At 43.2% G+C, this 26,070-nt stretch overlaps 3 protein-coding genes across 4 annotated transcripts in view; 1 reads left to right on the top strand and 2 right to left on the bottom strand.

The window, feature by feature from the left end:
- Positions 1 to 5,974: 5,974 nt before the first annotated feature.
- Positions 5,975 to 16,706, bottom strand: Bola3 (bolA family member 3). The gene is made up of 4 exons (XM_078028993.1): positions 16,581 to 16,706; positions 13,986 to 14,106; positions 11,418 to 11,506; positions 5,975 to 8,106 (listed from the first exon to the last, which is right to left on the bottom strand). Exons 1-4 carry the CDS (start codon positions 16,632 to 16,634, stop codon positions 8,041 to 8,043), a joined length of 330 nt encoding a protein of 109 aa, XP_077885119.1. The 5' UTR covers positions 16,635 to 16,706; the 3' UTR covers positions 5,975 to 8,040.
- Positions 16,633 to 23,877, top strand: LOC144369334 (uncharacterized). 2 transcript variants are annotated; one of them, XM_078028992.1, is made up of 3 exons: positions 16,633 to 16,938; positions 17,102 to 17,194; positions 23,431 to 23,877. In XM_078028992.1, the coding sequence occupies exons 1-2, from the start codon at positions 16,633 to 16,635 to the stop codon at positions 17,147 to 17,149; spliced, it is 354 nt and encodes a 117-aa protein (XP_077885118.1). In that variant the 3' UTR covers positions 17,150 to 17,194; positions 23,431 to 23,877. The 2 variants fall into 2 exon arrangements, with proteins under 2 accessions (XP_077885118.1, XP_077885117.1); XM_078028991.1 differs by lacking the exon at positions 23,431 to 23,877 and having other exon boundaries at positions 17,102 to 17,628.
- Positions 21,664 to 26,070, bottom strand: part of Mob1a (MOB kinase activator 1A) — a 17,010-nt gene continuing 12,603 nt past the window's right edge. The window contains exons 5-6 of the mRNA XM_005329353.5: positions 25,136 to 25,299; positions 21,664 to 23,170 (exon numbers count right to left, since the gene is read on the bottom strand). Of these exons, the coding sequence (XP_005329410.1) occupies positions 23,093 to 23,170; positions 25,136 to 25,299 (242 nt within the window). The 3' untranslated portion in view covers positions 21,664 to 23,092. The remainder of the gene's footprint in view (positions 23,171 to 25,135; positions 25,300 to 26,070) is intronic.

Here is a 26,070-nt window from a genome sequence, read left to right as displayed (position 1 = left end):
GCACAGATGAAGTCATTTTGTCCTGACTGTTATATAAGCCCCTTCCTTCTGACCCAAATCATGGGGATCCCTGGCTTTGCTGCACCTGGGATCACATTTCCGTCACTGTCTCCACTAAAGTGGACTCTACCATCCTGGATCTTTCTCTCTTTCTTGGATCTCACAGCATCTTGTGGCTGGCTCCCATACACTGGGACCAGGTTTTCCCAGAACTGCATCGCAGCAGCTCCAGTACTGGCTGACCCAGCATGAAAATTTCCCAAGGCATTTATTTCCCTGGTATTCAGTCAATTCCTGATCTGACTGATGCTGGATTAGCAGGATTATTGACAATTCATCTCTCCATTAGAATGAATTCCAGAAGCCTTACCCAGTCCAATTATATAATCGCACAGAGATCAAAAACCTCCACTTGATGGAGTCCTTTCCAGAGCCTCTTTGAAGAAAGACTACGGACCAGAGTAAATTAACCTTCTGAGAAATGAGGGTTTATTATAGTAACACCACCACAATTCACAAGGAAATTCAGTTATTTTGTTACAGACAACTTCTTAATAACCAGAATTATGACAGACAGCTTTACATCAGGACTTTGTGAAGAATTTCTTATGATTTTTGAAACACATTATCAACATCTTCATATAAATACAACTCAAAGAAGATCCAACCTCACTTATTTGATAATTCTTTCCATACAATTTACTTAGGCCTACTGGATATGCTCATTTCACATCTCCTTTCAGATGGTCCAGGGGCCTCTCTGGAACATCCCAAGGTTAGTTTCAGGTAAAAAACAAACAAACAAATAAAATAACTTAGAATGTGATTTTGGAAGATCTTTCAAAGGTATTGAAGGTTCACCAGGACGAGTGGTGCACACCTGTAATCCCAGTGATTTGGGGGACTGAAGAAGGAGAATCGCAAATTCAAGGCCAGCCTCAGCAACTTACAAAAACCTTAGTTACTTAGTGAGACCCAATTCAAAATAAAAAAGTAAAAAGGGCTGGGATGCATCTTGGTGGAAAAGCACTCCACCATTTTTGGTTCAATCCATAGTACCAAAAAAAAAAATATATATATATATATATATATTAAAGTTTCAAAACTCTTGATCAAAATAAGATCATGGGTCATTTCAAGTCATTCATCTAACCACAATGATGGTCAAGAAACTTCAAAAGCAAACACAAAGTCGCAGAGTCATAGGAAAAATATCCAAGCTGTTCAATAAAAAGGATTTGGTTTTCCTAAGTAATCAAGAGACCTAATGAAGCCCTATTTCTTAGTAAGAACAGATCAATTCTCAAAATCTTGTATTAACATAAGGAACCATGGGGCTGGGGATGTGGCTCAAGCGGTAGCGCGCTCGCCTGGCATGCGTGCGGCCCAGGTTCGATCCTCAGCACCACATACCAACAAAGATGTTGTGTCCGCCGAGAACTGAAAAATAAATATTAAAAATTCTCTCTCTCCTCTCTCTCTCTCCTCTCTCACTCTCTCTTAAAAAAAAAAAAAACATAAGGAACCATATTCTAATTTTCCTTTTTTTTGTTGCCAAGTTGCTAAGGCTGGTCTTAAACTTGTGCTCTTCCTGTTTCAGCCTCCCAAGTGGCTGAGATAACAGATGTGCACCACTGCATACAGCTATAGTTATATTTGATGTTAATGTTTAGTTTGGGGGCTGGGGATATAGCTCAATTGGTAGAGTGCTTGCCTTGCATGCACAAGGCCCCAACTTCAATCCCCAGCAACCCTCCCCCAAGAAAAAAAAGGAAGTTTGGTTTTTAGCAAGTTTAAGTAGTTCCTTTTTAATTTTAGTGAACTTGAAACAAAGTTCCTTTCACAAGATTCATCTTTCTCCAGCTTTTCACAACCTTCTTACATTCCTTCAATTACTTGTCATATATTTTCCCTCTCTCATTTTGAGATAAGCAGTCATTCTATTTTAGATCTAATACTTTCCTCTCACGCAAGCACATCTTTCATACAGTATTGCTTTACCTGCCAAATACATCTTACTTTCCTTGCATAAGGAGTTGATTCTAGTTGTAATTACCACATATTATGATTTTTTTAAACTCCCAGCAACTTTTTTTTTTTTTTTTTGAGAATTTTAACATTCATTTATTTTTTCTTAGTTCTCGGCGGACACAACATCTTTGTTGGTATGTGGTGCTGCTGAGGATCGAACCTGGGCCGCACGCATGCTAGGCGAGCGCGCTACCGCTTGAGCTACATCCCCAGCCCCAACTCCCAGCAACTTTAATTTCTAGTGACAACCTAGGAAGCAAGCAGTTTTGAGCTATTCCATAGCACCATTTTGTAGATGGGCACCATTTCTAAATCTTTGCCAACATGTTTCTTCATAGTCAATACTTTTCCTGTCTACAAACAGACCAAACACCCTGACCTTCTCTACACTGCATTTAAAACAAGATGTTTCAGTACTCAAATTTATTCAAACATCAAACTGAGACTAGTACTATGTTTGTTATTAAATAAATGGCAACATGCTAGGCAAGCTTTACCCTGAGCTAATCCCCAACCCCACCAGTTTTTGTTTCTTTTGTTTTTTTTCTCTGATCTGGTTATGTACCTGAGGCCTCTCTAGAGGACAGTTTGGTTTGTTCCTACTGAACCCAGTTCAGTTTCTGTCTGACCCAATTGGAAACCTGAGACTTCCCTAGAGAGCCCTGTCACAACATCCAAACAGTCCAGATCAAAATTTTGTTCATACAGATTCAGATGGCTCAAAACACAAACTTGGGGAACTTTGGGATTTGAGAGAAAACTTACCTACCATTCCAGATACAGCAAGATCTCAGTGCTCAGGAAGGGCCCAACTGGTAACCCCTTCCGCTTATCTAGTGCTCCTGGGGGTCTCTAGAGCTCTGTTTTGGATCCTGCTATGTCAATATTGTAAAAAGAGAATTTTTTTAGATCAGTTGAATTTAGAGGACTCTATTTGAACAACAACAACAAAAAAAATCCTTTTCATGAAGAAAGTAGTTCCCAGAACCAACACAGTTTCTGAGAACTTGTGTCAATGTGGCAATTAGACCCGCACTTAAGGAAAACAGGTGCGAGGCGTCAAAAACAACTTAATTGACCACAGCCTTGTCAATGGGTTACAACCTAACTAGTTATTTACAGCCTAATCAGTTAACAGACTCTAGGGCCTTCTGCAGCCAGCCCACAGCTTCTGTTGTGATTAAACTATATTTGGTCTACTGGGCCCTGTGCAGATGCCAATCCAAATCCATGACCTCCTACAGAGTGTTATTTAACAAGACCTGATGAAATAGAAAGGTTGAGATCATCGGGCAGAAGAGTTGAGACATGCTCCAATCTGGTGCAATAGAGGAGAGCTGTAAGGAAGCATGTGGTGTGGATTCAGGGTTTTTAGGTGGCTGTTAGAAAGCCAACTTTAGCTAGCAAGCCACCTTTTGCTGACTTATGCTATGACCTTCTTTTCTTTCTATTATTCCCCCCTCCCCCATACCAGGGATTGAATCCCTGCGTGCTTAACCACTGAGCCACATCCCCAGCCCTTTTATTTATGTCTTCTTATTATGAGACAGGGTCTTGCTAAATTGCTCAGGGCCTAGCTAAGTTGCCGAGGCTGGCTTTGAACTTACAATCCTCAGCCGCCTGAGCCACTGGGATTGCAGGTGTGTACCACTGTGCCCAGCAAGATGATGTTTCTGACAGTCACGACAAGGAAGTACAGAGTAGGAGTGCACAACAACTGGAGCTAGGGATTGATCCTGTGCCTCCACCCACACCTCCTCTCTGTGCCTCGGCACCCTGTGATTAGAAACCAGCCTATGGGGTGACAGGCTCATTGGGCTGCTTTCCAAGCAGAGGATAAACTGGCCACTTGTGGCTACAACCACTTCCTAGGACAGGCCTGTCCTGTGCCAAGCTTGGTTGGGACCTGATGCAGCTCTGTTGCCTTGAGTTCTCCCGCCCTCTGCCTTCCTCATAAGGAATGTAGGAGTTTAATTTCCCCAAACAGGTAGGAGATGGAGATGAGCCGGTAAATCAATGGTGACCAGTAGCTCTGTGGAGGGAAAAGGGAATGGGAAGAAGTCAGCGAGGAGTGAGGAGTCTGCTTCATGAGGCTCTAGAGTCTGAAGTGGTTCCCTCCAGGGGTCCTAACTTTCACATGGTTTACCTAGTCTCTGAGCCACCACCCTCTCCAACCCTTATTAACCAGCCTCAGACCTGTCAGGGACTCAGATGTGGGCATTTTTTAATACCCCAGGTGGTTCTAATTTGCAGCCAGATTTGGAATCACTATCATCTCCCTCATCCTACTTGTTACGGCCCTTCACGGATGATTATTTCTCCATCCATTTTTTTCAACTTCAGCTTCTCTCCGTATTTCCCAATTTGGATTCCTTGGTTTGTTTGCCCTGAACTTCCCAACAGCCACTAGCCTGTCTATGGATTGGCTGTCTTTGGGTCATTTACTCTTCCTTCCCAGTTTGAGTTCCCTAGAAAGGAAGTTGGGGACTATTGGCTCCTCACCATTGTCTGTGTCTGGTACCAGGTCCTCTCCCAGGTTGCAGACCAGTTGGTCCCATACACTGCTAGTTGGGTGTTAGACACCCAAGGCTGAGGGGGCACAAGAGGAATTAGGGTGAGGACTGTGGACTGGGGAGCTTCCCCTAGTTTCAATCAGCAAGCCATCCTCCTCAAAACTGCATTTCCCAGTGCTTGCCTGGAAAGCACAAGACCCTAAGTTCAATCCCCAGCAACACACAGACACACACACACACACGCAGAACTGCATTTCCCACTGCCACTGTCCTTTAGAAGGACACTCAGACTGATTTTGTGGCACACTCCTGTAATCTTGGTGACCAGGGAGGCTGAAGCAGGAGGGTCATAAGTCTGAAGCCAGACTCAGCAACTCAGCAAGATTCTGTCTAAAAATAAAAAGTTCAAAGGACTGGAGATATAGCTCAGTGGTAGAGCACCTCTGGGTTCAATCACCTGTATCAAAAAAAAAAAAAAATTAAGAGTACTCAGCTCTGAAATGTATTATATAATTTCAGCAGTTTCCACAAGTAGCATCTAATCAAAAAACTAGGAGTCGCTGTATCAGATGCAATGTTCTACTCTAGCTGCTGAGATTAAACAATTTCTTCTTTTTTAATCAATTAAAAGAAAACTTGTGATTCCTCTCTGGTCTTTCCTCTTAATTTTGAAGGAAGCACAACGGGGGTAGAGAGGCTACTTTAAAGCATTCTTATTGACAGAATCGAGAGCAGAGGCCTAGAAGTGGTAGGATGGACATTTCACTGGCCTCAAGTCCCTGGGGAGACACTGGGGAAATGTCTGTCTCTGGCGTCTGGACACTCCTAGGAGGGCAGGCCTGCTAACCTTTCCTCACCCTGAGAACACCTGGTTTTCCATCCCCAACCTCTTCTTTGGGGAACAACCCTGCCCTGACACCTGCAGCTTCTTTTGGGAACTCCTCCCTTCACCCCAAACCAGAGTCCAGTCAGAGGTTGCAGTTTTACAAGACTCCTGGCCCTCAGCTCATCAGTCCAGGTGGCTCTGGATTCAGGAGCACCAATCAGAGAGGCTTTCCCTGGAACTTGAAAGGAGAATATGCCCTTTTCATGTCCTGAACATTAAGATGTTAAAATTAAGAGTTCCTGGTGGTTAAGTGATATAGTGGACACCAATCTAGAATGAGAGACAATAAAGCTGATTTGCAGACTGGGCATGGTGGCACACATCTGTGATCCCGGTATTAAAAGGGCTGGGGATATGGCTCAGTGGTTAATCACCCCTGGGTTCAATCCCCAGTACCAAAAAAAAAAAAAAAAAAAAAAATCTGTAGATCTTGAAACAAATGATGAAGAAGAGTGTCAGTGGCATTTTTGCTTCTGATATTTAGATGTGCCCCTATCTAAAAGGCAGTTTGGCCCTTCAACCCTTCCATCAATGAGATGCTTCATTAATGTGCAAATACATTCTTTATTGATGTAAAACATAGTGCTTTAAAACAAACATTTATATCTCACAGTTTGGTTAAGAAGTGGGGCATGGCTCAGTTGGGTGGTTCTGGCTCCTGCTGCAGTCTTCTGACAGTGGCCAAAGGATCCACTTCCAAGATGGCTCTTTTCTTGGTAAAGGCCTGTTCCTGGCTGGCTGTTTGTAAGTCTATTAGGTTGGCTCTTGGTGAGAGGCCTCAGTTTCTCACCACATGGTCCTCTCCACAGGTTGCTCATGTGTCCTCACAACAAGGTACTTAGAGGAAAGTCACAGTGCCTTCTAGGACTTTGTAAAATTGCACGTCACTTACCCTGTATTCTACTCTTTAGGAGCAGATCAATATGTGGAGCCCACCCTTAAAAGGAGGACAATTAGGTTCCATACAAGTAACTGACAGGTCTAATTTTGTGGCTTCTCCATCCTCGCTGATCATTACCATCTGGCTAGCCTCTGGGACTATGGTCTTAGATGTTTCCTGCTATCTAACCCTTTCAGAGATGGCTTGGGCCCTCGGACACAGTTTTCTTAGTTTTGCCCCATCTTCTCAGCACTGATAGAATTGAGTGACCATTCCACGTCAAAGGCAGTTTTGCCCTAGCAGGATATCAATTCCTCCCACCCCCACGGTGTAGACAAGAGAATATTTTTAAACCACAATATTGGGAGATGGTATGTGAACAGTGTTTGAAATTTGTGCTGTCCAAAAAACCTGGAGCCTAAGGATGCTCTACCTACATCCCCTTGTTTCTTAGGGAGGCACCTGCAGAACGGACAATGACCACTGACTTCTCTGGTGGTGGGACCTATGAAATACAAAAAGGAGTTTGAGGAAGGAATAGATGTCAACTTTCCACCAGCAGGGTGACCAGGGAGCTGAGGACTGAGAGAGGCAGTAGATGTGGTCACCTCTGAGGAAGTTGAACAGTAGAAAGGTAGGGATGGAGGGCAGGAGCCACATTGCAAAGGGCCGGTGAACTCACCAGGGCTCTCAGCTACCAGCATCAGCCAATGACTGACTTCTGTGATCAGGGAAGAATCTAGTGCAAGGATATAGGAAAAGTCACAGGATTTCTGAGAACACTGGAAAGCCAGCTTCTGAAAACAGGTAGGAATAAGGCAGTCTGTGCAGCTGAAGCCCAACCTGTGCTACAGACCCAGATACTGAGGCTACTGTTGTGGGCTCAGAGACAGCAGCCTATATAACACTGACTATGCAGCCACCACCCAGAACACCAGATGTTGCAGCCACAGCAGCTGGAATTCATGTCCCATATCCCTGCTTCTTAGTGTCTTTTGCTGAGAAATCCAGGGCAGGTCTGTCGACTGGAAGTTGAGTCAAGATGGCCTGTGGCTAAGTTGCAAAGGAGTCTGATAAGGCCCAGCCCCACCCCCTGCTCCAGGCAGACTGTGGGGGATCTTTAAACACAGGAGAGGATGCAGACTCAATCCTTAGGTCTGCTCCAGAGTATAAAAAGGGTCCAAGGTAATTCTTGGAAGAAGTTTGGAGGGAAAGGCAAGCGTAATGAAGGAAGAGCCAAAGCAAAGGACCTTTTCTTCCTTTTGATATGATTAAGGGAACTGAGCAGTTTCATAAAGGGAAAGAAACCAGAACTTTTTGTTTTTTTCACAGTGCTGAGGTTGGAACCTAAGGCCTCATGCATGCTAGGGAAATGCTCTATCACTGAGCCCATACCACCAGCTCTAAGAAAACCTCTTCACCAGACAAAAAGATGGCGCTCATTCTGTTTTAGTGGCAGGACAGAACTGTCCAAAGATGACCACTCTGGACAAAGGGAACATACTCCTGAAATAAATGAACTTTAAGCATTAGTCACAACCCTCCCAAAGTGTCAGGTATCTGTGGCCTTTAATTAACATCTAAATAGATAACATCTCTTCTATAATTATAATATAGAAATGTCTGTGACCAAAAATCAATAAAGTTTTTGGCAAATTCCTTGGGAAGAATGCCAACAGTGAAATTCACCCAGGGCTTCAGGCAGCAGCATCTGTGCAGTCAGGGTGTGGTCAGTGCTTGGGGACAGAGGTAAAGATCCGCAGTCCGTGCATGCTTTTGATTTCTTCTTTTAGTGCCTGAATAAGTAAAAGAACATCAACATTTTATGTACTTGCCATCAATTAAGCATATCTTTATATATTTGAAGTAGACTTTGCACATTTTGTCTAAGAAATTTTTTCCTTTATAATTTTTTTAATCAATAATATCTAAGCTGAGCATAGTGTCACGGGCCTAGTGTCCCAGGATTTGGGAGATTGAGGCAGGAGGATCACTTGTGCTCAGGAATCCCAGATCAGCCTAGGCAGCATAGTGAGACTCAATCTGAAAACAAAACAAAAACAAACAAACAAACAAAAAATACCATAGCTGAAAAACCAGAAGGTATATGGTAAGGCCTCCCTTCCACACCTGTCCTTCATCTCCCATCCCAAACAGGAAACTGCTATTGTAAACAGCAGTTTATTTCACAATATTTATATTTGCAGGGGTAAAATGCATAAAAACATGAATGTATATTCCACACCACTGCCTTTCAAAACCACAAATGCTAACATTTCAAACAAACTGTTCTATACTTTGCTTTTCCCTAACCATCTACCTTGGAGACCTTTCCATAGCATAAAGTGTCATTCTTTGCCTTGGCATCATGTTCCATGATACAGATGTATTATAACTTTTCAACTTGTCCCCTAATGAACTTTAGAGCTGTTTCTGTTTGCTATTTCAAACCATAAGCAGCTATTCTTTAAAACCACACAAATGCCACAAATTCCCCTCTTTTATAGATTCATATGGCAGCTAGGTGAAGAGTGCACAGCACATGGGACCATTTGCCTTCTGCAAGCTAAGGACACTCCTGGGCCTCGCTGGCTGGATGAGGGCCCAATCACGGCTCAGCTGACGGTCCTGGACTGAGAAAACTTCTGGGCTTTGCCACCTCAGGTCTCCACACTTCTCTCTCCTAACACCTTCTCCCTGCATTCTGTGTGGCTCCTTGAAGGCTCCCAACACCCCCCATAGTATCACACATATCATATGCCACAGCTAGAGGGCCTTTGAGATCACCTGAGTCACTTTACAGGAGAGGAAGGAAGCTGAGGCCCTAGGGGGAGAGGTAACCTGGCCAAAGTGCATGGCGAGAAGACAGAGCTTGGAGAAACATATTCTTTTTTCTTAAGGTAGACACAATATCTTTATTTCATTTTTTTTATGTGGTGCTGAGGATTGAACTCAGTGTGTCACACATGCCAGGCAAGTGCTCTATCACTGAGCCCCAGCCCCAGCCCTTGGATAAGCATTTCCGAGCTCTGCTATGTCCACCACATTTTTCTGGGAGCTGGGGACTCAGAGGAGAAGGTGTGGAAGAACGATAAAGGTAAAAGTTCACAAAACAGAAAGCAACAAAATCAGATTCCAGGCTGGCAGCAATGGCCCTGGGAGGCCGCAAGCCTGGCAGCCCCATTACAGGTGTCCTTAGGGGGTGCTCCTGCACACTGGTTTTCAAGTGGGTGAGAAGGGGCCCCAGGAGGAGGCAGCCCTAGAGCTGGACAGCCTGGAGTAGAACAGGCAAGAGCAGGGACAGGGGAAAAGACTGAGGCAGATCCCCCGAGGGTGGGCAATCCCAGGTCAGGAAGAACACTGAGCAAAAGGGGAAACATGAGCAGAGGTGCCCTCAGGGGAGGGCCATCAGGCAGCAGACAGGAAAGAGGCCACAGGAGGGAGGGGGCAACAGCTATTTACCACAGCAAGGGACTTCTGGACCAAGAATTGGATCCTGGGTCACCAAGATGAACATTACTAGGTGTGAGGATGGCCAGAAAAGATCCAGAAGGAAAGCTTTACCCTGACCCAGGCCTGCCAGGGCCCCACTCTGACATCCTGTGTGCTGGATGAGGCTCCTAGCCCACTCTCACTCCACTTTTGAAGACAAAACAATGTGCTTGGGAAGCTTGACCTTGGGCAAAAGAGGCTGGTCATTCCCAGGTTCATCTCCTCCTAGATGGGTGCTAATACCTGCTTGAAGCAGGGCAACTCCAGGCCCCAGCTCAGACCCCTACAGGTCAACTGACCTGCTATTTAAAGAGGTTTCATTTTGTCCCTCCCATGTGACTCTATCAAAGCTAATATCCTCAAACTTAACCATCTAGACACTGCCCACCTGGTATAATTAGATTCCTTCATCAGGGCCCTAACCATGTGCTGTGGCATTTGTGGCACTTGAGGAGTAGGTTACATCAGGCAACCACATAATTTTGAGAATAAAACCGAAATTCCACCAGATCAGGATAAGCTGAGCCACCCCATCTTCCCTCCCCTGTATTCTATCTGGACTCTGACCCATGGAAGAATGTTGCTGTCAGCAACAGCACAGCCACCAGCACACCTTAGGGCTGTAGGACTATGTGCTGTGAGAAATTAAAAGACGGAACCACCCACAAAGGGTTCCCAGGTTCCAAGGGATAAATGGCAGGGGCATAAGTATCTAGGACACAAGGCAGAAAACACTGGTAGCTGACAGAGGGAGTCGAAGGGTGGAGGGGCTTTCATGGCCTGCCAGGGAGGGAGGGGGAGAGCATTTGAGCCAGGTGCAAGAGGGGAAGGGCAGTCTAGGCAGGAGGTCTTATCTGGGCAAATATACAGATACAGAAAGAATAGATGAGTAGGCAGCAGGCTGCTGGATGATGTGTGCAGAAAAGCAGGGTGTCTTCAAATGGCAGTGCAGAACACCTGAACGCAATGCAATGTACGAGGGGCCGCTTCAGACTCTTGGGACCATAGCTGTGCTTTTCAAAAATTAAACTAGTTCATAATGTGCAAAACCTTCCAGAATGATGTCAAAACAAAACAAAACAAAAACCACCTGCTGAAGGGGGTGAGTTACAGACACAGGCCCTAGGGCCAAAGCTGGTATAAGTTCAAATTAAACCAAGCATAAATGGACCCTAGCAAACTAGGGTTGTTTGAACATGAAGTTCCAGGGCCCAAATGTTCTGTCACTGGGTTGGGGCAGCTAGAGCCATTCTCAATCATGCTGTACATGTATTCATCCACCTGTAAAGTAGGCCTAAAGGCTAAAGGGAGGAAAAAAAAAAAAAAAAAAGCCCAAATCTACAAAAACACTTATCCTTTAGCACTGTGCCTGCTTACAAACACTATTCACTAGACAAGGAACTACAAAATAACAATTGGGTGGCTTGTTTCCAATTTTGAATAAAAATCCATATTTGCCCACAATCTCATTTTTCTCAGGTCTCCAGTCCTGTTTGTGCAATTGTGAAATTTGAAATATTCTTTCCTAGGACTGCCAGTGAAAACCATGATGCTCTGCCCACATCTCCCAGGTGCTGAAGGCCAGTGGCAAAGGATCATTGGTACCTCCACTGACCTGATTAACCATCTGGTGCTGCTGGACAGTTCTCTTCTCCTTAAATTCTTCTGATTCGATTTTAATTTCATACATTGCCCCGCAGCCTCCTAAAATAAACACAAGTCAAAAGTGTTTTGATTAAGTGTGACAGCCATAGTCCCATGTGTCCTGGAAGTACGATACAACCCAAAGAAGGTCTAAGTATTATTATTTGGCATCTAGGAATGTTGCTAAGACAGGTAGAAAAAAGATCATGGCTTCTGATCTGACCACATACACCTCCTGGCAGGCTTCTTCCAGTTTGCCTCAACCCAAATGTGCTCTTTCTTTTGGAAGGCCACTGTGCTACCCAAGATTATTACTTGTGGGCAGAAAAGATAAGGCACAAAGCACGTTAAACTTAAGGAATATAGAGTATTTTCTTTTAGTAGGACAACAAATGCCACGGCAGAGAGTGGGAAGGACTAAATTTCAGTATTCCTCATTCCAAAGGATCTGCAATCTGTATTTTTAAAAATGAAAAAAAATACACTAAATTTGGTTTAAAGGCTATATTTGTGATCCCATCCAAAAGAAAAGAAAGGAGCAAAGAAGCAGGAGAGAACCAGGGGCACAGTGAATATGCTGGACCTGGACCTGGAGCTACAGTGAAGCCCTAAGGCAGGTGGGCCCTGCCAGCTCTGGCCAAGCTGCACTAACACAAAGCAACGCACAGGAGAATGTCCCCTGCACTGGGAACACCAGGCCACCATCTGAGAAGCACAATCTACTCAACAGGTTTTGTTTTGCTTCTCATGTCATGTGCTCAAGGAATCCACATTTTGGTTACACTCAGGCTCCTGGACTCAATGACTAAGAATGAAAAACCCACTCAAACTCAGTTTCTCCCATTACTCACTCACAACAGACCTGCCCGTGACCTCACAGGTGGGGAAATTTCTCTCCACTGGCAAGCAAGCCATCCTATAGCAGCACACATCAGCTGAATATCTCTAATCCAACTCAGTGTGACCCCACTTACCTGGATGCAAATGCCAATCACAAGCCTTAGGTTGTTTCACCGGTGCTTCAGACTGACCCATTGTAAATCAGGGTTCCCACAACCCCCTTCTAGGGTACAATTTGTGTAAAAAGCTTACAGAACCCAGGGGAACATTAGGTTTACTGGTTTTATTATAAAGGATAATACAAAGAATACAGAGGAAGAGATGCAAAGGTGAGGTATGGGAGAAGGGGCACAGAGCTCCCATAGCCTGTCCAGAGCTCTGACCTCCAGGAACCTCCATGTGTTCAGCTACCCAGAAGCTCTGAATCCTGTCCTTTGATATTTTTCTGGAGACTTCATTGCAAAGGCACAACTGCTAATATACTGGGTGGGGAAACCCAGCAAGCTATCTATTCAGACCCCTCCTGGCCTCTCTGTGTAGCATTTCTTCCTTGTAAACACAGGGCAGGACTCCTTCTGAAAAAGCGGTATAATCACCAGAGAATTCCTTATGGCCAGCTCCAAGAAAAAAAGGTGGGAGAAAACTAGTTTCCATGAAATGTCTTGGGAAAGAGAAATTCTAATATCTCTGGCCTGCTTTGGGGAAAGGGGTTATAAGCCAGGAATTATGGTCAAAAACCAAAATATGTACACCATAATATCACAACACCTTTTAGAACTCCATCCAGGGCTGGGCAGCGCCAAACTGAGGGAAAAGTTTCAGCTCTGCCCTGGGCCTGGGACAGGTAAAGGCCTGGTGACATCAAGGTCTCAGCACTGCTTGGCGACCCTGCAGAGCTGTCCCCTGACATATCATTCTGACAGATCTTCAGCTTCCTAGAACTTTTTCAGAATCCATGTAAATGCTGTTGGTGAGCTCTTGTGGCAACGCAGTGGTTAAGTCTGGGTGTGGAGATACAAGCCTATCTGGCTGCCCATGTGTGTGTCTGGATAAAGGGCCTGTCTTCCCCATCTTGTGGGTGCAGAAGCTGTGTCCCCAGCATGCTCCTAACATACAGTCAGCCTGAACTTCTGAGTATCAGAGGCTGCCTGAGAAAGGGTGGGCCTGGCTGGGCTAGTAACTGAGCTTAGCAGAGAGTCCTGGTTTTGCCTTGCTTCTACTGCCTCCTCTCTTCAAGGGCCTGGAAAGATCCTTTGGCCTTTCTGAGCTTGTATCCTGAGGAAAGTAAGGCAGTTGGAGCTTTGACATTCCAGAATGTCAGGAGAATGTGGGGGAATCAGAATAAGGCCTACCTCTAGTGAAATGAGAAACTCTGGACCCAAGCTCTGGAGTGACTGAGAGGGATCTCACTCATGATAGGCCAGGCTTATCATGAGTCCTCCCAGCAAGGCCCTCCCCTCACAGTTTTGAGTCCTCCCAGCAAGGCCCTCCCCTCACAGTTTCCCCTCTTACATTTCTGAAACTTCCACCTCCCCAAAACTCCATCAGGTAGGAGAGGCCAAGTTCCTTCTGTCCCAAAGCAACATATATTGAGAAGCCACTGGTATGACACCAAGTTCCCTCCCTAGCACCTTGCTGTCTGCCTCTCCACAGGCTAAAATCTCATCAAAGTTCTGTGGGAATGAAGAGAAAGCCTTACCTGAAATGTCAGTGACTTTGATAGCTGTAGCTCGAGGAAACTTTTCTTTGAGAATCTGAGTCACTTTGAGCTCCCCTTCAGTCTGGGATGCAAACATCCGGTGGACACAGTGAAAAGGAAACTGCCATAGAAGAGAAAAGGCTCATGGCAGAGCAAGACAGTACTGCCCCCAGGGCTATTGCCATTCCCCTATAAGACAGGCCCCTGATCCTCACTGCTCAGCTATGAGTTATGTCAGAGGGAATATGTGCTATCAAGTGGCCATTTAGCTTCTAAGGACACAAAACAGAACTTTTGGGGTGGGAGCAAAGGTAAATCATAAATAATTTACTCTGACAAGGCCTGAGACCTAATCCAAAAGACGTTTACCTTTTGACAGAGAGACACTATTATGATGAGTTTTATAGTCAAGGACACTGAGACACTAAGTAATGTGCCCAAGGCTGGCTCTGTTAGTAAGATTCAGAGCCAGGCTGTAATCCCAGTGGCTCAGGAGGCTGAGGCAGGAGGACTGTGAGTTAAAAGCCAGCCTCAGAAACTTAGTGAGCGGGCTGGGGATGTGGCTCAAGCGGTAGCTCCCTCGCCTGGCATGCATGCGGCCCGGGTTCGACCCTCAGCACCACATACCAACAAAGATGTTGTGTCCGCCGAGAACTAAAAAATAAATATTAAAAATTCTCTCTCTCTCTCTCTCTCCTCTCTCTTTAAAAAAAAAAAAAAAGAAAAAAGAAACTTAGTGAGGTCCTAAGCAACTCAGTGAGACCTTGTCTCCAATAAAATATAAAAAATAAGGCTGGGATTGGCCCAGTGGTTTAGTGCCCCTGAGTTCAATCCCGGGTACAAAAAAAAAAAAAAAAATCAGAATCAGGGGAAAGGCCAGGGAACCTGCCTCAGACCTGCCCTGCCAGGTTACTGTGGCATTGCCCATCTACTGCCCTGCAGAATGGGGCCAAATCCCATTCACTTTTGAGGTCTGATTAGCAGGCTGCACCCTCCCCAAGGGAAGGTAACTTCACAACCTACTGGCAGCTCCCCTTTATACCATGTACTAACTCTCACTAGAGAGAAGAGACAGATGTTGTATTAAATGTCCTGAAGAAGGAATAGTTTTGGGTTATTCATGATTGTCAACAATCCCCCACCCCCATTTCACAGATGGTTACCAGAGGAAGCCAGTGCTTGAGAAGGAACACGTCTCAAACCTTAGGAGGGAAGCAGCAGAAAAACAGGTTGGCAGCCATTGGGGCTGGACCCCACACATGCTGAGCAGAGGCTGAAAATAGACCATGGCAGGCTGAGTGCCAGGCTAGAGATTTTGGTCTTCTTAGGCTATGTAACCCCACATGTGACCTAGGCTCTTGGTACTAAAGTAAGCAGCAGAAAACTGTGACTTGTACAGCTAGTCTAGGGAGACACCAGGAAGGAGAATCACTGAGCTGGTCTCTGATTGGCTGTGGAAGGCAGGCAAAACCCCAGGATTATTAGCGAGTGCTGGTGCTGAAGGTACCACTTCTTCACTGTCCTTTCCTGATGGCCCAGAGTAGGGTCCTGTCATAGAATCTCAGCTGTGCAAATGGGACTCTCTCACCAATTGCTCTTAAAGTCCAAGAAAGCAACTGTCCTGAAATAGCAGCCTGCAGTGAAGCCCGGTGCTGGTTCTCAGAAGCCCTGATGGATGAATGAATTTTGAGCAGATTAGGGGCAATGCCCACTGGGCACAGGCAAAGAAAGTCTGGCAGGCAGTTGAAATGCAGGTCGGGAGAAGAATCTGGAATTAGGTCTGTGTGCTAAAAAAGTGGATGTTTGAGGTTGGGTGAGATTGCAGGGGCAGGGGTGGAGGTGCTTTGGGAGACAGAATATTGGTGGAGGGAAAGGCAGAGGGTAACCAGATGGCAAGCAGAATGGGCAACCAGTAAGTGGAAGGGTGGTTAGCGCTGCAGAATCCTTGGGAAGAAGCTATCTATCACCTTAGCACACCTATGGGCAGCACCTTAAAAGGACTGACGAAGTCCCCAGTGGATCACTACCCAAGCTGACAGTAGCCGGCTGGTAGAACACCTCTGCATGCACCAAGGAGGCAGGATCAATCCCAAAGGGAAGAGAAGTAGATAGTCAAGAAGGGGCAGAAAGGATTGGAAGGGCACGAGTGGAGTGCCCTCTACAGGGCTTTCTGCCCGGGGCTGCGGAGTTTGGAGGGTCAAGGTCAGAGGCTCGGCCGAAGTTCCCAGGGCCCAGACCACCCTTCTTCGCAGCGCCTGGCACCCACGCCGGGACCCCGGACGAGGCAACTGCCCTCCGCTTCGCGAATCAACATTTCTCTTCCGGGTGTACACAACTGTTTATGTGTCTGTCCCCCTGAACTCCGACCTCCACCCAGTGCCGAAGCTGCAGCAGATCGCGCCAGGCAGGGCCCCACACTCCTCCGCGCGCCCAGGGCCGTGGAGTGAACGGATGAACGAACAAAATGAGAGAAAGAGAGCTCAGCCTCCGGCACTGCCCGCGCCCCCGGGAGCCCTTCTTAGAGCCCCGATGGCGGCCGGCCATGTCCCCCCGAAGCTCCGCCCGGGGAGAACAGCCCCGACCCGGCCCGCTCACCCCGCGGCTCCCGCGGAGCAGAGGCGCTGCCGCGGCGGGGCTCCACGCCGCCATGCCGGGCCGCCGCGGCCCGCAGCCCGAGATCGCCGTTCCTCCCGAGAGATGCAGAGCCAGGGCCGAAACCTGTCGCTGTGGGCGAGGCTGCCCCCTGCCGCCCGGAGGCCGCGAGTCTGCCCGACCCCGCCCCGGCCGCGGGGAGTCGGTGCCCAGAACTTCGGCGCCCGCCCAGCTCGGGCCCCCGACTTGGTCTCGCCAGCACCGCGCTCCTCTGGCCTCTTTTGTCCTGGTCCAAGACAGAGGCTTGGCCAGGTCAAAATCCCCTTCCTCCGCAGCCAGCAACACCAGCTCTGGGAGCGCGGTACGTCCTTTCCTCACCGTGGTGCCCTGGTGGAACTTCTCCTATCCCGCTCCCCATCGCTGCAGCGGGGCAGGCTTCTGACCTGAGGAGCTCGGGTTTCTCTCCAGGGTCCCTCTCATGGAAGGATGTAAACAAGGGACGCATTTTCTGATTTGCATTTTAGAAAGATCACCTTGGCTTCTGTGAGGAAGGGTGGAATGTAAGGGGCTGAAATTGGAGACAAGGACAGAAGGTCCCAGGCTACTGCAGTGTCCAGGTGAGAAATGAGGGGCCTGCCACTAATTAAGTGGCAAGAGGGATGGGTGGAGTGAACTGAGACATTTGGGAGGTGAGTGGAATAAACAGTCTGACTGGATATTGCGGATGAGGTAGGAAAGGTCTGGGTTTAAGATGCTGCTAGACACTGCCCAGCAGAGGCACAGGTTGGATCCACACACCATAGGAGTCCTGTAAGCTGAGGCAATGGGTCAGCAAGCCTGCCTGGATATGGAGCACTGTCAGACAAGTCAAAGCCAAAATACAACCAAGTCCTTTCGGGAGCTGAATTGCAGCATGTGATCTAGTGCTGCCCTGAAGGATTCATCAACTTTTTACCACTGCACTCTGGCCTATATAATCAATATCTCTAATGTTGTACCTGTATGGATTGGACCAATATTTGCTCTTTATAAATATACTCATTCATTCTGATATTGAGTGACTCCTATGTACCAGCCCTCATCATTTCTCCTTTGGGCTACTGTTAGTGGACACACTTTCTGCTTGGTTCCTAAAAAGTTATGGTTAGTATGATTGGGGATAATTTGTTAATTTTTCAATTTTCTTCATTGATGTCAATGATACTTTAAAACTGTCAAAACAACTTTTTCAAGCAATGTAGTGGTGAACCACTGTTATTCAAACCACATGTTCAGATGAGGCCCACCCAATTCCAGCTCTAGGAGTGAACACAAGATCCAACAAAGGATAACTAGATGGGGATTGGCTTAGGGTTGATCACATGATCTGAACCAGACCAATGTGAGGTGACCTTACTTAGAACTAAAGAAATGCTCTTTTCAACTTGGTTAGCTAAACTGATCGAAAGCCTGGAGCTGCTTGTGGGCAACCATCTGGGCAGAACTATTTTACAAATAAAGCAGACAGAAGAAAGCAGAGCTAAGAGGAGACAGATGTTTGTGCTTGTGCAACCGGGAGCCAGCATTGCTGGAAATAAGTACTGAATCTGTCACTTGTAATCAAGCGACTCCGATTAAATCAAACTCACAAATTTGTATTTGCAGAATTCCTCCTTTATTGAAAGTGTGACTCCAACTTTCAACAATTACCCATATTATTCTATGACTTTTGAATAATTGGCTCTGCCCTACCCTGCTTCCTCCCCATACCCTCAGTTTAGAGGACTATCAGACATCTGTGGCAGGGAACACTGACATCTAGTGGCCAGTGATAATGGCACAGGCTGTAGTATCCCTAGGTAGAGGGGACATTATCAGAGTATTTACTGAGAAGATCCAAGGCATGTTTGGACATGGTTTCTGTATGTGAAGTTTTGAATTCCGACTCTGGCATGCCCCAAGATTATTTGGATTTCACTTTTTATAAAGTATGAAATAGTTTTGAAACACTTAGCCATTAGAAACCCTTATGAACATCATTTTGTTTGCTTATAAGCCTACCGAAATGTTAGAAAAAAAATCCCAAACTGATTACCCATATCTTATAAAAAATTATTAACCCCCATGTAGCCACATCAGTCACTTTTTAACTCTACTCAAAAAAAGGTTAAAAACAATTCTAGCACTGCTGTAGACCTCACATACCATATTTCTCCAACAATAATAAAAAATAGCTGCTTGGAGTGGAGAGTATTTTAAAGATATACACTGAATATTCAATTTCAAGGTAAGAAAATCAGTGATTCCAGTCACACTTTCCAATCTTATACCCAGGAATATACAAGAGGTGCAGAGCTTGATTAGGTTGGTAGGGAAGAGACTACTTTTTGTCTGGTGTGGATTTCAGTCACTATATGCACTAGCAATCTGTTTCTTGGGGTTAGGGTTGGTCCTGGTATATAAGATACTTAGTTTTACTTAGGAACTATTCTGTAAGTGCTAAGGAAATATTTTAGCTATTAAATGATATGCAATGGAAGTCACTTTCAAATTTTAAGATATACTCAATATCCACAGAACCTTCAAAAATCAAGTTTTCATATTTAAGTAGAAGCCAGTGTGTTGAGACATACTTTATATCAGTCATTTCTTGCTTTCAATATATTTTATTCTGATGAAGTTACAAAAGTAGATACAAAATACTTTTTTAAAAAAGTACAGTTAACCGACTTAGAAAAATAGATAAAGCCCCTAAAGGTTTAAAAATACAACATAAATTTTTATGTAAAGAACATTTTAAAATATTTTAGATAGTAACCAAGACTAACTTATGCAAACTACTTTCAATGTAGAACAAACACAGAATATTGCTCTATAATAAGTCTATAGCACACTGGTAATCCATCTGGATTTACAGAACACTTGTTTGGAACAGAGTCTAATAATGAAAAGAAAACCCAAGTGAATTTCAGTGCAGATACTTCAATAAAATAACTGCTACCACATGTAATATCACCCCCCTCTTATAGCCTGAAATGTTAAAATTGAATGCAAAAATAGGAAGACCAAAAGACTATTTTCCCTCTTTGCCAGAATTCTATAATAGTAGAAACCAAGTCCACTTAGTGAACTAATCTCTGGAGGGAAATACTGTGTCTGTTGAAGGTGCTCAGTCTGGTGTCCAGATCAACATTTTTCTGGCCAGAGTTCCATACTGACAAAGATAGCTTCCTGTCATGAGGCAGAAGAAGCTCCAGCATCATAATTGGGTCTGCTTAGAAACACATTTCTAGGACTTACACTCTTTGGGCCTGATCTGTTTGTACTTCTGAGGTAAGGACATCACATTTCAGAAGCTCTACTTATGGTGTCTTGCTGCTCAGACAGAAGCTAACAGTATAATCATGGAACCTCCACAAGGTTTTCAAGAGTTACTGTCACTTTGCAAGTTATTATCACCATGAGGATTGTTCCCCTTGCTTCTGCACTACTAGAAAAACTTTGTCTTTGTTATTAAAGTCACGGTGAATACATATCTGCATTTTCAAGTAAGCAGCCACATAAGCTAGAGCTCTGCAAGTCTAAGATGAAAGAAATAACCTGTTAGCTGGCAGCCCATAAAGACACTTTATTCATGCAAATCTGAAGAATAAAGGATACAACTGGCTTTCAATATAAAAACTATAGTACAAGGCAGTTTGAATATTTAAACAAAAATCTATACATCATTGTCCAAGTTTTTTTTTTTAAAGGCCTGAAAATTAAAGCACCACAGGATTAGCTGCATAATTTAGCAAGCACTCTCCACCCCATGACTGTAATCATGTTTTGAGAAGCAGAGATGTGACTCTGAGGAGATGACTTCCTCTTAGGAAGGGGAAAAAAAGAGAGTATTGAAGAACAGGGAAACCCTGAATATGAATAGGTAAATCAAAAGTGAGACCAAGACACAATGATTTCTTCACTTTTCAAAGAGTTGCTCTTTAGCCATGTCAGGAAGGCACCATTCACTTCCCATCCTTTCCCCTTCCCCCAATTCTCCTGCTGTAAGAAGTCGACAAAGAATGTAATGTTTAGGTGGCACTGTTGATTGAGCCAAACTGGTTTGGGAATCTAGTAATGTTTTCATTAAAAAGTAAAAGAAAACAAAATAAAAAACTACATTCTAAATCTCAAATTACCAATAATTTTAAAATTTACAACCCATTAATAAGCTGCCTTTACTACTGTCCTACCATGTGACCATCTTTGGTTTGTTTTGGGGCTTACTCATGAAAACAGAATTTCTGTCACTAAAAATAGTGGAGAGAAGTGAAAAACCTTTTGAGAATATTTGAAATATTAGAAATTATGATGAAAGTATAATCTAATTGAGAAACAATTTCATTCCTTGTAGACTTAAAAAAATTAAAGCCACTGGACACTGTGCTTGCCTGTAATCCCATTACTTGAGAGGCTGAGGTTGAAGAATTGGAAGTCCAGGCCAGAGTTGCCAACTTGTGAGACTCTGTCTTGAAATAAACTTTTAAAAAGGGCTTGGGATGTAGCTCAGTTGTATAGCGCTTGCCTAGCATGTGCAAGGCCCTGGATTCAATCCTTGGTAACACAAGAAATAAAATAAAAAGTCCACAGGGTTGGAGGTTGAGAGGTAATTACATTCTAGGTGTCATTCAGGAACCCACTCTTTTTTGGGGGGAGGAGTGAGGTAAAGGGGTTCCAGGGATTGAACTCGGGGGCACTCAATCACTGAGCTACATTCCTATCCCTATTTTGTATTTTATTAGAGGCAGGGTCTCACTAAGTTGCTTAGTGCCTCACTAAATTGCTGAGGCTGGCTCTGAACTTGTGATCATCCTGCCTCAGCCTCCTGAGCCGCTGGGATTAGAGGTGTGCGCCACAGCACCCAGCCAAGGAACCCACTCTCATTTCCAATAATTAGAGAAAATGTGCAGAATGACTGACATTTGGACCTCTCAATACATTTAAAATATGAACTATAGAATGTTTTACAGAGGGCTTTTCTCTTTTTTTCGTGATTACACTACTCTTGAATTCCTTAAACAATGATGGTTTCAGCCTAAATTAAATGAAATAATGTTCTTTAAAATTCTGTGTATTGTTTAAGAATTTATTGAAATTGAGCTATTAAAAAACCTCATCAAATCGAAGACATCAAGGAGTCTGGTTAGTACTCTGCAAAATCCAAAGCTCTGCAACACAAAATGATGATGAATGAAAGCTTTGACAGTCTTCAAAGAATCAAATAAAAAAACAGGCATTTTCTTCACTAAATGTGAAGATTCTTTTATCCCAGTAGAAAGAGAAGAATTTCAAGTTTTGATACAAATAGGATAAAACCCCTATGGGCACTCAATCCACTTTTGAGTAATTAACTGAATGATATAAAGTTGTTTTCTTTTTTTTTTTTTAACCTATTTCCCATTATATTGACTTTATACATACACTCTGTGTCAAGTATAGGTAGCAGACCAAACCTTTAGCTGTGTTATAAAATGTATGCACCTTCATGTTGTTGTTTTTTTTATTGTGGTTTTAAATTTTGTTCTTATTGGGATAAAGTTTGTGCACTTCTATACTACTCTTAAAAGTACAGAAGTAACATTTTTAAGAAATAAAATAATAAAATACTCTGAGTACTTTCTACCACTCTCTGACCCAGAACTGCAAGGCCTCTGAAAAACAACATAAATGAACAGTGGCTTTGAGACCTAAGTTTGCCAAATTTTTTTTGGAAACTTTTTCTTAATCAAAAGCTATATATTAATTGATTTGAAAGAAGCATTTCAAAATAAAAACCTACAAGACCATCATTACAATGTAAAAAAAATTATCTCTGATACACACACATTCCTAATAATTTAGATAGATGTGAATACAATCCCAAATAAAGATTACAAAATAAAGTCACTTTAAAAATAACTTTGGTTACTCCCCATTCCACATATGCCATAAGAGATTTAAACTGTGATTGTGGATTTTGAAAAAATATATATTCTTATCTATAAAACACTAGCATTCAAACTTGAAACTAAAGATTATCCAAAGTGACACAAAAGTTCTAAATGTTAAGGAAACTTAAAAATAACTTTCCTTTTTGTAAAATAAAAGCAGAATAAAACTGATCTGATTGTGTAATTAGGAAATTTGTTCTGAAAACTAATTAAATAAATTATTGGTAAAAACTCTGTGTTATGTTGTCAACAGAAACTGATTCAATCATTTTGCTGAGCAAAAAAGAAAACTACAGGCTAGTAATTACATGTTACAACCAAGTATGACTCTGACAATAATGGGAATGGTCCCACAGTCCCTCTGATTTTGCTGTGTCCTTAGGGTCTCATTCTGAAACTATCAGGCCCACCTACCTTTGGGACAATTTTACCTGTAGACACAGAAAACAGGTTATCTTTTTATCTTGTTTTCTTTAAGTTTGTATCACTAGTCTATAACAGATAACAATGAAATATCTCTAGCAGTAGATGAAGCAAGAGGGTAACTTTGTTTTGAAGAAACATTTATCTGTCTTTTGAGCCAAGCTTCTCAATTAATTCCTGAAGAGGTGCCAACTCACGCCTATCAATCAGATTAAACTCCTAAAAAGAGAAGAAAAATAAAATTTAAAAATGGTCCTAAATTAAAACTCTTTTAATTTCTTATTTTTAGAGAAAGGATTCACAACCCTAGTTTTCTGAAATTCAAAAGAATTATCTTATGAGCTCCGTAAACATTTTAAAGCAATTATTTTTATTCTTTTTAAAAATACTAGTGTTTCTTGAAAAAACCCTAAAAGCCCCACAAATGTGATATTGTGATATATACTGGTCTTCCTCATGGCTGTTTTTCTGACATACAGCTCCTAACATCCTTGAAGTCTTCAGAGTGGCAAGAGTGTCTGTTCTGGGCACTAATGAGATGACTGGTAGCTGGGAGCCCTTGAAGAGTACTATGATGAGGCTGCTCACCAGAAAGATCAAGGCATGATTACTGTGTTTTGGGACTTTCATCCCACCCAACCATGGAGAGAAAAGAGCTGCTGAAGGATGAGTTAATCACTAACAGATGATGATGTAATTAATCACAGCCAAGTAATGCACTCCCCATGAAAACCCAAAAAGACAAAATTCAGAGAGCTTCTAGATAATAGATGAATACATGGAGGTTTCTGGAGGATGTTATGCCTGGAAAGGGTATGGTATTGAAGCTCATATCCCTTCTCCCAGGCCTCACACTTTGCATCTCTTTTCTCTGGCTATTCATCTGTATCCCTCAAAATATCCTTCATAATAAAATGGTAAAGGTGTTTCCCTGAGTTCTGTGAACAACTCCTACAAATTAATCAAACTTAAGGAGAGTGTCCTGGGAATCCTGATTTATAGCTGCTCTATCAGAAATGATACCCATTACTTTTTTTTGGGGGGGGGGGGGACAACCCACTACTTTTGACTGATGTCTGAAGTTGAGGGCAGGACTTGTGGGACTAAGCTCTGAAGTTGTGGGATCTCACACTATCTCCAGATAGTTAGTGTCAGAATTTAGTTGAGTTAGATTACAGGACACTCAGCTGGTGTCTGCTGTAAAATGGACTGCCTGCTTAGTGTATATGGGGGAAAACCCATACATTAGATCTGTTGTGAGAGTAAAGTAGGAGTTATTCTCCGCACCCATATTCTTTGCTAGAGGACTTATTAAATAACTGATTATAGCGATCATAGGTATGATCCTCCCTATGTTACATGTTTGTGTATAAACGATATTTATATTCATATGTGTTTGTATGTATATGTGTGTGTGTGTGTGTGTGTATATATATATATATAATAAAATACATATTTGAATTTACATAGAAATTACCTGAAAACTACAAACTGAACTTTTGATAGTGGCCACCTCTGGGGTAGAAGACTTTTTACTTTTACACCCAAACATTCACATGTAACAATCTTGGAAGAAAAGAAAGACTATGGTATGTTTTCCTTTGTGTTACACAGAGAACCAGAGTACACAATATCTACTAAAATGCTATTAAGCTTTCCTTCTATAAAATGATATCTAGACAGACATATTTATATTTTACATATAAAATTATACAGCTCTAAGTTAGGCTAGAAGGAGTCCAATTCTTTGATCTTTTTTCAAACAATGTGAATTATTTTTATTTTTTAAAATTTTTATTAATTTATTTTTTATGTGGTGCTAAGGCTAGAACCCAGTGCCTCACATGTGCAAGGCAAGTGCTCTACCACTGAGCTACAACCCGAGCCCCTTTTTTGATTTTTTAAAAGTAATCATTCTAATTAAGTGCTCTACATTTCCCTCAATGATACACCCTAACCACAGACCTGGGGAAGCCAAAGGCAGAAGGCCCAATGGAAGTAATACCTTTTGATGCTGCTGTATAGACTAATAAAAACAATATGGGGAAAAAAATAAAACAGAAGAGAAAACCTGCTTGTGCTTAGCTGCTCTACAATCTATAAATAAGATACACTGGTCTATTAAGGTTACCAATCCAAACAAGTCCAAGTTGCATGACCCAGAAATCAATATGGTTCACTTACCTGAACAAAGAAAATAAAGTGCTTAAAGGAGGTGTTGAGGTGGGCCTCCTCTTGCAGCTGCATCACAGAATCAAAGTGCTGATGATAAATATGGGCATAAACCCTGAACAGACGCTTTAGAATGGTCTTTGCCACAGACATAAAGTTTTTGGGAAATGGGACACCTATAACCCAAAATACACATATATCAGTTTTTTTATCTAATTGAATAGCAGCAAGTTTTGACAGTGCCATAAGCACCTGCAACATACATATACACTTAGAAGCACACACAAGCTTATTTCTATATATTGAAAAGACAAAGTGAAAAACTCCCAAATCTAAGTATATTCCTCACAAACACTCTTTTCTGATTGCCTCAGAACAGCAGGCACAGGCATCAAATTATACAAGATGTTGCTGAATCAAAATTCAAATAAATAATTTTTTGGGGGGTGTTGGGGTACCAGGGATTGAACTCAGGGGCACTTGACCACTGAGCCCATATCCCCAGCCCTATTTTTTATATTTTATTTAGAGACAGGGTCTCACTGAGTTGCTTAGTGCCTCAGTATTTGCTAAGAAGCTGGCTTTGAACTCATGATCCTCTTGTCTCAACCTCCCAAGCTACTGGGATTATAGGTGTACATCACCGTGCCTAGCTCAAATAAGCAATTTTACTGTTAGAGGTTAATATCAAAGTTTCTTCCTAAGATTAAATCCAACAGTATTTTAATTATAAATAGAGTATTGTTTTGTGATTTATAACCCTTAAGAAAAAATACATGTATACTTTTTCTCTCTCAACTGGGACTGGAACTTTCCTACCCAAAGAGAAGTACAGGTACATTCTGAGTCATTAACATCCACATGTAAAAAGTATTTTATATTCAGCCAGGTACGGTGGCACACACCTGTAGTCCCAGCAGCTTGCGAGACTGAGACAGGAGAATCGA

The sequence above is a fragment of the Ictidomys tridecemlineatus genome, chromosome 12 (assembly GCF_052094955.1).
Source record: "Ictidomys tridecemlineatus isolate mIctTri1 chromosome 12, mIctTri1.hap1, whole genome shotgun sequence".
Lineage (NCBI taxonomy): Eukaryota > Metazoa > Chordata > Mammalia > Rodentia > Sciuridae > Ictidomys > Ictidomys tridecemlineatus.
The sequence above is the reverse complement of the archived record's forward strand: the minus strand, read 5'-3'. Positions and strand labels throughout refer to the sequence as shown.

Bases quoted from the DNA above. Each gene is read 5' to 3' on its own strand.
- Bola3 (XM_078028993.1), bottom strand. From the start codon at position 16,634: ATGGCGGCGTGGAGCCCCGCCGCGGCAGCGCCTCTGCTCCGCGGGAGC. The intron at 11,507-13,985 runs GTAAGGCTTTCT...TGTTTATTTTAG, and splicing joins CAAAGTCACTGACATTTCAG to GAGGCTGCGGGGCAATGTAT. The intron at 8,107-11,417 runs GTCAGTGGAGGT...TTACTTATTCAG, and splicing joins AGCACCAGATGGTTAATCAG to GCACTAAAAGAAGAAATCAA.
- LOC144369334 (XM_078028992.1), top strand. From the start codon at position 16,633: ATGCCGGGCCGCCGCGGCCCGCAGCCCGAGATCGCCGTTCCTCCCGAG. The intron at 16,939-17,101 runs GTACGTCCTTTC...TTTGCATTTTAG, and splicing joins ACACCAGCTCTGGGAGCGCG to AAAGATCACCTTGGCTTCTG.